Source organism: Cygnus atratus, chromosome 18 (genome assembly GCF_013377495.2).
Source record: "Cygnus atratus isolate AKBS03 ecotype Queensland, Australia chromosome 18, CAtr_DNAZoo_HiC_assembly, whole genome shotgun sequence".
In the NCBI taxonomy this organism is placed as follows: domain Eukaryota; kingdom Metazoa; phylum Chordata; class Aves; order Anseriformes; family Anatidae; genus Cygnus; species Cygnus atratus.
The window spans coordinates 12,441,266-12,450,700 of NC_066379.1; the positions used below are offsets into that span (position 1 = coordinate 12,441,266).

The window sequence follows — 9,435 nt, forward strand, 5'->3', positions numbered from 1 at the left end:
AGAGCAGTGGAAAAGTTATACAAAAAAACCCGCCCGACGTAGCATCTCCTAGTGATTTCCTGCAAATAAATTAAAAGGAGCCTAGAGGTCTAAACTAGCACTAGCGTCCAGAAGTACTAGAAACCACACAGCACGGACCGCGAGCGAGCTGGCGTGAGGGTGACCGTGGCCCAGGGAGCCCCGCATCGCTCCACGGGCCGGGCGGCTGTCCTGCTCCAGCAAAGCACTTAAGCTTTCCCAGGGTAATAACATCTCCAACTTTTGTTCTCTGAAAATAAAAGCAAACAAACAGCTGTAGTTTAAAGCAATTATAAGTGTCATACAGGAACGATTTGGCTCTCTCTTTAATTAAAACATACAAATCAGACCAGTGACTGGCGCAAGTTACAAGAACAATTGTTTGTTTTCACCCAATTTCTTTCAGTAAAAACCTCTCCCGCTCTGGAGCCCTTCACACCCAGATCAGAAACTCAAAGCAAACTGAACCCCCTGAAACCATTCCCGTCCTTCCACGAGCTCCATTTTTTTTTTTTTGGTACAAATATATATATATAAAAATATACTAGGCTTCTAAGGAAGATGGCTGAATTGGCCACCTCTTCCAGTCCAATGGAAAACAACAAGTATACTTAACCAGATTATGCCTGGAGAAAATATCCATTCAATATACAAATACTGCAGGACTTTCCACATCGGAAACCCCTTAGAAAATGACAAGTGACAAACCTTTAATTGGTTGTTTGACACACAACTGAACACTCAAACCCATAGCAGCAAACTTAAAATAAAAAATAAAAAGGTAGACCTTGAATACTAATGGCACTGACTGGTAAACACGGTCTGCATCAGCTTTCAACCTCTGTCCACAAAAGATTACCGTAAATCACTCACATAATGTGCCTTTGAGAGGCAAACTTCAACACAAACCTTTCACTCAGACGCACGCCAGCGCTGCTGGGAGAGTCAAGGTCCTGAAACACGAGGTCAGGAGGGGCTGGGGAAGGGGGGAGGGATGAGATGAAGTTTAGAAAAATTTCTGGATTATCATTTTCACCATTCTTAAACCTTTGGAATCGAACCAGCTGGTGAGCAGAAAGGCACAATAGCTAAAGCGGTGACAGCAGAGTCCTGCTGCTACCTAGGGCAATGCCTGGGGACGCTGGGTGAAGCCGCTGTGGGGCCGCTCGCCCTCCCAGGAGGGTGTCAGCCTGGGGGGTGTCAGCCTGGCCCGGGGCAGGAGCAAGCTGCCAGAAGGAGAAAGGCATTTGGGCTGTGATGGAGCACTCCGGAGGGAGCAGCCTTCTCGGAGCAGGTGAGCAATGAACACGCCATCTGCCCTCGTGTCTCATCTCATGCACCTTCTGGGGACGCTGAGTGCCTGACCCCTTCTCAGACCATCCTCAAACGCTTTTCCCCTTCGGCAGCCACCTCGGGACACCAGCCCCCACATCCCATCCTAGGCAAGAGCATCCCTGCTGGGCTGGCTTCCCCTCGGGAGCATCCGTCAGCCACCTCCAGCACTCGGGGCTGGGCGTCCTGCCGAGGACCCGAGGCACCTCGCCCCGGGGGGTCACGGCTGTCCCCAAGCACCCTGTGACCACCCAGCTTTGCATAGGCACAAACCTGTCGAAGGACCGGTGTCACGGACAAGGCTGAAATAAGGACAGTGGCAAAAGGCACATTGTCGTTTAGTTTGGACTTGCAAAGGCCAACTAGCAAACATTTGGTGTGTGGGGAAGAGAGCCGGGCATTACCTCTGAGGTCCCACAAACCCCTCGGTTCCCCTCCCAGAACGCGCGCACCCCCAGCCCCAGCGGAGGCCACACCTGGAGCACTCGTTTCTGCTAACACAGGCTGATGTTTCCTTGGACTTTTCAAAGCAACGGTTATGTCGTTTGGCAACATTAAAGACTACAAGGTAAACATAACAGACTGACATTTTGGCATCGTGGAGCTCCACGGAAACTGTCCTTCAGGAACCCCGTCCGTGGATGAGGCTCACCTGAGGCTCACCTCTTCCCCGGGGCCCTTTGCCTCGCGGAGCAGAGCCCAGCCTGCTGCAGGCGTGGGGCTGCACGAGGCCTTCTGCAGGCGGCTTGCAGCAAATCCCCTGGTCCCCAGCTGCCCGGCACTGTGGTGAAGTGACATTCAAGGCAGCCTGGCTGCGCACGGGGACAACTGCACAGGAGCTACAGGGATACCCCCTGGCCCGCCCCAGCTTGCCATCAGCTCCCGTAGGATGCTGCGCTCAGGCTCTAGAACAAAACCATCTCAAAGCCGTGACCAACGGGACGGCTGTGGATTAAATAAAAAGCTAAGGGAATCCATTTCTAGCCCACAGGAGCTTTTCCTGGAGAAGATGGCAGCCACCACACAGGGAACAATGTCCCTTTCGCACCCAGGCAGCAAACGCTGCCATCGCTGGTTTTTCATTTCACCTGAGAATTGCACCACCGGCAGCCAACGCAGCTGTGGTGGTCTGATGCATTGGGGGTTCAGAAACGCGTACCCCTCATTTGGTCTTTTTTCCTCTCTGCTCTCCTGTGGGTACCGATGCTGCAAGTGCCCCTGTCCGTGGCAAAATAAGATGCTTGGCCCTGTGGCAGGGCAGTGTGGTCCGGCGAGTCATGAGCCGTGCTGACGCCGTGCCTGCAGCCACCCCGAGCCACGGCGCAGACCCTGGAGGCACTTCCTAATAACGTACCCAGAGACCTGGCAGACGGCAGGCTTCGCATCTTCTCCAGAGAAGGAGTTCAGCATTAACAGAACTAAAATGACCTCAAATGCTATTAAACTCTGCCTGAACTACTGCTGTTAATTTTGGCTTGTAAGAGTAATCTATAGCAGGGAAAAAGACCTCAGAAAAAAGCCATTATTGGTTGCAATTACAAGCCAAAATTAACAACCCAGCTGCTGACTCGGGACCGGAGGGCGAGGTGGCCGCGGAAGATGCCGCTCCTGGAGGCACAGCCTGGGGAGGGCAGCAGCAGTGGGTGCCTGCTGCTGACTGCTCTGGGCAGCCCAGGCAGGTGTTGTCCTTTGCCGGCCCCGAGCCCTCCAGCTGGAGAAAAATGGAGATGATGAGCACGATTCAACATCGACGAGCATCCAAGGCACAGGGCTTGACAGCAGCACTGGGTTCAGCTGGTTTTTAACCCAACTCCAGCACCAACCTCAGCCAAGTGGGAGTCATAACACCAGCCTACCTGCTGTCAAGAGAGTTTGCGTGTTCTGCAAGACTTAAAAAATATTCCCCAGCTTGGTCCCTGCAAGGGCCTGGATGCTGCTGAGTGTGAGGCTGAGGCGCTACGAGGCCAGGACGAGGCAGAGGAGCGGCTCTGGGCTCACTGGGCTGTACAACCCCTCAGCTGGACTCAATGCCTGCTGCCTGTTGCCCCTTGCTCTCAAAGAGGCATCTTTCATCATGTCTCATCATCATGAGACCCCTGTCTCATCAGCGTCTCACCATTCAGCCTTTGCTAGACTGGGTTTATTCCCCTCCCTCTAAAAAAGGTTTTTCCCTTAATAAAAAATGTAAACAATATTTCCTTATCAGCTGGAAACCACGGTGGAGACATCGTGGACTTCACCATCATTGGAACTGACCTAGCCCAGGGGGGTGGCTGGACTTAATGTACCCTGAAAAACCCCCATACCACAGCCACCCCCCCAGCCCTTGGGTGCTGGGAGCATCAGCTGTCTATTTGGATCGACTTGTGACTGTCCTCGCAGCTTGCAGGTGGATTCACGGGGCGCCCAGAGGAGAGAAGAGGCTCTCCTTTCCTCTCCTTTCCTCTCCCGAGCGGCAGCCTGGCACACGGCCCCTCCACCCCTTCTCCCTGCCACCAGAGCCCTACACTGCATGTTCTGCCATTTCAAGCTGCCAAGCAGGGAGAGCCGTGTACGGTGAAGCCTGGCTCAGAACTTGCCAGCCCGTCACCTCCCAGCAGCACGATAATGCCTCTGCTCCTGGCCCGCGGCGCTGGCCCCTCTGCGTGGGGCACCGGCTCTGGCGGAACGAAGGGCAGCAGGGAGGGACCCCCTCATGCGCTGGCACTTCTGAGCGGGTTTCACCGTACGTTTCCCAGGCCCTCTGAGCACAAGTCTCAACAGGTCTCGCGGGGTGTGCGTGGGTGCTGCAGACAGTGTCCGAGCTGGCACTGCCTGCAGCACTGGGCGCCACGCTGCAGAGAACGGAGGCAGCCGCTGGCAGGGGCGGACGGTCACCATGCGAGTCCCTGCCACGGGGCGTTCACCTAAAGAAAGAAAAACCTGACGGGAGAGCTGGGCAAGGCTAAGGGAGAGGCCCGGGGACCGCCTCCCTCCTCTCCCGCTCCCTGGCTCAGTATTGCCGCAGGTTGAAAAACCCGACGCTGGTGGGGGACTCCTTGACCGTCACTGTGATCAGGTTAGCGGTGACGTCCGTGACGAAGACGTGCTCGATCAGGCTGCGGGTGGGCTTCCAGTCCTGGCTGGTCTGTATGGAGACGGACATGTTCTGACCCACGCCGGGGAAGGAAGCAGAATCCCGATCCGAGTCCGAGCTGGTCTCTTCGCCTGTGCTCACTTCGGAGAGGGCAGCTGGCTTGCGGCTCTCGGGGGCCCCGTGCCCCTCTTGCGTGCCGGCTGTGCCGCCCTTGGCCGAGTCCCTCTCGCCAGTGACCGCCCTGTGCACCTGCTTCTCGCTCTTGCTGCTGTCCCCCACGCTGGCAGCATTCGATCCGGCACCGGCTCCGCCGCCCTTCGCGATGGCGGCACCCGCGCTCGCCGCTGCACCGGCGCTTTTGGACAGGGCGCTGCACGCGTGGCGAGGGAGGCTGCTCCCCCCGGCTGCGTTCTGCCCGTTTTTGACGCTCTGCAAGTTTAAAGCTTGGAGGTTCAGCTCCTGACTGGACGCCAGTTGGCTCCCGGGCACAGCCGAGCTCGCAGGCGTCTTGCTGCCGTTGTGCAGCATTTGGGCTCCTGCAGCGAACCCAGACTTCTGGTCCCCTCCAGCACCGCCGCTGGGAACCTTGGCAGTCTTGGCTCCCTGCATGGTCAGCCCAAGCTCCCCAGATCCTTTCTGGTTCCTCATTTTTAAGTCCAGCCCTAAGCCACTCTTGCTCGATGCCTGCGACTTCAGCGCGAGCCTGCTCAGGGGTGAGGTTTCTGCCGAGCTCTGGTTTTGGGACATCCTGTTCATGTAGTGCACGATGGAGCTCTGCCAGCTGATGGCCCGGTTCGGGCTGGTGGAGCCGCTCTTCATCATGTTGGGAAGGTTTTCTGCCGACGACCCTCCGGAGCTGAGCCCAGCCAGGGTGCCCGGCGCTTCCTTCAGCACAGCCATCCCTGAGCCCTGCGTGCTGTGCTGCGGCTGCAGCTTCCCCATCAGCTTGGCACTGCCCCCCACCTCCTTGCGGGACGTTTTCAGCACCTTTGTCAAGTTCACGGTCCTCCGAGCTGCCTTCTGCTCTGGGGGGAGAGGTTTCCGCCCACGCTTCTTTCTGGAAGTGTCTTTCATTTCTGGCTTTGCCACCAGGATCTGAGCTTTCTTCTGGGGTACCGGGTGAGTCTCTCTGCTGCGGGGACCTCTCTTTGCTTCCAGGTCACTTTCATCCTCTTCATCGGAGGAGGAAGAAGAGGAGGATGTTGAGGAAGAGGAACTACTTGACTTACTTTTTGAGGGCATCTCTGGTTCCTAAGAAGCAATGAGGAGGGACAGGGAAAGAGCGAAGACAAATTATCAAAGAACAGTCATGGACACTGCAAATCCTCCAGTGTGGTCTGGCTGGGTGCCCTGGACAAGCACACAGGTTCTTTCCCTGTGTTACCCGAGCTGCTCTCCCTAGATGACACGCGACCTCTGCCATAAAATGAGCCAAGGAGCGTGCATTACGGCACCTGCCAGGCGCAAACACCAGGCGGGACCTGGTGCCCGGGAACTGCTCTGCCTCTTTCTACACCACCACCAGACCAGCGACAAAGAGAAGCCCTCCTGCAGGAATCCCCGTCCAGCTGCCCATCCCTGCACTCTGCAAAGCCTCTACAACAGGGTCCGCAGGCACTGCCGTGTCCTCGCCACCCTCCAGAGGCTTAGCGCCCATGACACCGTGTTGTGGGACAGACACCCGCTGGTGCCCCTCAGGGTCAGAGCTTCTCCAGCGCTGTTTCTGCTGTGGATTTCCACCACCTCCAGGACTCACCACGTGTTTCCTGGGCCTGCCCCTGGGCCGCTTGCCTCTCTTGCGGTTCTGCACTTCTTTCTCGTGTTCCCTGGAAAAAAAATATCACAAAAAAAGATGAAGGACAAAGCTTGCATAAAAAACAAACAAACAAAAACAAACAATCAAACAAACAAAACACGTAACAACTGATTCCTCCCTTTCTTCTGTCATTAAAAAAATCCTGCTCTGATGCTGTAGGCTCAGCTCCGCTCTGAGCAGCAGCTGGAAGGCATCCCATAACCTGCAGCCACCCCGTGGGGTACCTGGGCCGGGCCAGGTAGCAGCACCCTTCCCTTCCACAACCATTTCCAACATTCTGGGGCCACACAGCACTATCAGTGTTTAAAATACATCAGGCAGCTGTGCACCTCAGCAGCAGCTTTGGAATGAAAACACCAGGAGCCCGTCCCCCAGCTCTGAGCATTGCTCTGCCAGATGACCTACAGCGACTGGAAGACTTGGGCCAAGAAAGTGGAGAAAAAAGAACTACAAACTGAGGAAAGGGCTACAAAAATGGTGGACAAAGATGGCTGTCCAGGCATCAGGATATTCAGCTGGCTCAGCAAGAAAGCATTTGCCCTGATATACTGGCGGAGAGATGAAAAGAAAAAGTCTCTTGCATAAAACATGGGATTGAACTGCATGGGTGGCTGAAATGTATTTACCAAACAGCTCCATTCGCCATGCAACACCTTCCCGATGGCTACCCTAGTCCTGGTACCTTTGTTCCACTGGAGCCAGCCACAGACCTTCCAAAAAGAGGCATCGGTTTTTGTAACGCTGCCCCTGGGAGTGGCTTCCTGCTCTGCGGGCGCTCAGCCCATGCCTTGCAGGGCCCGGGGAACTGGGGTGGCTCTGGCAGCGAGGCAGAGCTGTTTGTTTGCGTCCTCGTTCGCTACAAGAACACCCCCACCGCAAGAAGCTTCCAGTGGTCAGCAATGCACCACAGCGTTGCCCATCCCGAGCCAGCGACTTTTCCAATTCGCAGTGAAATTTGCTGCTTTGCCGGCAGAATGGGAACAGGCCAACGGACGCATCCGAACGGTCTCTGCTGAGCCCTTCCTTATTTACACGCTCGCAGAGCTGTGCTTCCCCTTCCCTGCGAGAAGCAGGCCAGCCGCTGCGCAGAGGAACAGCGAAGGCACTCCCTGGGATCCCAGCTTTCTCTCTTTCACCGGGCTCATTTTACCTCTGCTGCATCCTTGGCGGGGAGGTGGTGGCCCGGGCCGACAGCCACGCAAAGCCCGGGGTGACCGTACCGAGACCGTGTTCAGGTCACGATACTATTTGGTGTTTCTCCATTTAAAAAGGACAGTGTTAAGCTGTAATACATATGGCTGATTAAACCCCGTGCTGTCTGCAATAACCACCAGCTTCTATTCTTGAAAAAATGGCTCCAGAAACGAGTTATAATTAAATCCTATCATAAACCTTAATGATTTTTATTAATATGGAGCCAAAATATTTGGCAGCACTGTGCTTAACGTAGCCAGCTGGCTACTTTTCTATCTCCATGCCTGACTCCCGGTGTATAATAGCTGCAGAACAATTGCAGCTCACAGCTCGGCTCTGTGTCGTAGCCCGGCTCTGGCAGAGGACACCATTTTCTCCCACCCATTACTTCGTCACCCCTCTCGCAGCTATGCCCTCCGTAAATACACGCTGGTGCCTTTCCGAGTCCACCATTTCCGGAGCCGTAGGAGCCGTCTCCCCACCTGGGCGTGCAGTCACCCCCCAAGCACAGCCGAGGCCCCGGCTGCTGGTCGGGGAACAAGAGCTAAAGGTCTCTGCTGGGTGCTGCTGTGCGCCCATTGTACGGCGAGAGCACAAACAGATTGTGCACAGGGCCATAAATTCTCCGTGTTTACCCAGCCTGGGGAGAGCCGTCCTAGGTGGACCTGAACTGTAATTTCAGGAGATGAACAAAAGAGCTGTGCCACAAAAGGCATGGAGAGCCTCGGTCTGTTGTTTCCACAACTTCCACCGCACGCGCGACCAATTAGAAGTTAATTGACTTTATCGTTCGTTTAGAAATATTTATGGTTTGCTCACTTCTTTTGGAAAGCGAGGAGCAGTCTCGGATCAAGGATGTTCTCCTCGGGTTCCCAGCTGTTGTGCCTGGAACAGAAGACGGGACTGGGCGAGAGCACGGGACCGCCGCTCGCCGCCCCCCCTCCCCGTTACCGGCCGGGCCCCGGGGAGTTCAGCCGAGGACAACCGGGTTCTCTGCGAGCCCCGGCCCGAGGACCCGGCTCCGGGCCCCGCGCTTCTCACGGCGGCGGCGATGGGGACGGAGGTGGCCGGGCTCGGGGCGCCGTCGGGGCCCGGGGCGTCCCAGCACCGACGGCCGGGGGCGAGGGGCCGGGGAGGGGGCGCGGGCCGGGGGCGGCCACGGCGGCGCCGCTCGAGGCGAGCCCCGCGCATCCCGGGGGAGCGGGCGGGAGGGGGACGCGCGGCCGGTGCCTGCCCGCCGGGGGGGCGCCGGCCCGGCCCGGGGGGGGGGGGCTCAGCCCCACGCGGCGGCGGGGAGGGCCGGGCCGCGGCCGCGCTTATTTGTAAACAAAAGGAGCGGCGCGGCCCGAACAAAAGCGGCCGGGCGGGCGGCCCCCCGCGCCCCGCACCGCCCCGCGCCCCCCCCCCCCCCCCCGGCCCCGCGCCCCGCTCACTTGGAGGACCAGCCCCGCCACTTGACCAGGTACTCCAGCTTGCCCTGCGGAGAGAGGCACAGAGAGGCGCGTTAGCGGCGGCGGCGGGGCCGGGGGCGCGGGGGGGCGCGGGGGGGGGCGCGGCGGGGGCCCACCTTGCGGAGCCGCTTGCTGAGGATGCACTCGGCGGCGAAGACCTGCTCTCCCACGCTGCTCAGCTCCTCCATGGCGCCGGCCGGCCCCGCTCCGGCCCCGGCCCCGGCCGCGGCCCCGCACGCACGCACACACAAGGGGAGCCCCCGGGCGCGCCCCCGACGGCGGCCGCGCGCGCCCCCGCCCCCCCATCCCCGCGCGCCCCCCGGCACAATGCGACGCGCGCGCCCCCGGCGGGGGGGGAAGGGGGGGGGCTCCCCAAATTCCCCGCCGGCCAATGGGGAGCGGAGGGCGGGCCGTGACGGCGCGGGGGGGGGGGGGAGGCATTGTCTGCCGCGACCCCTCCCCTTCCTGCCCGCGCGGGGGGCGGCCCGGCCCGGCCCGGCCCGGTGCGGGGACAATGGGCGGGGGCTGGCCCGGTTCGGCCCGGCCCG

The 9,435-nt window shown here is 58.7% G+C and overlaps 1 protein-coding gene across 1 annotated transcript; it reads right to left on the bottom strand.

Moving 5' to 3' along the window:
* Nucleotides 1–540: 540 nt before the first annotated feature.
* On the bottom strand, nucleotides 541–9,075 carry CBX2 (chromobox 2). The gene is made up of 5 exons (XM_035568681.2): nucleotides 9,004–9,075; nucleotides 8,870–8,913; nucleotides 8,256–8,321; nucleotides 6,183–6,252; nucleotides 541–5,677 (listed from the first exon to the last, which is right to left on the bottom strand). The coding sequence occupies exons 1-5, from the start codon at nucleotides 9,073–9,075 to the stop codon at nucleotides 4,343–4,345; spliced, it is 1,587 nt and encodes a 528-aa protein (XP_035424574.1). The 3' UTR covers nucleotides 541–4,342.
* Between the last annotated feature and the right edge of the window lie 360 nt (nucleotides 9,076–9,435).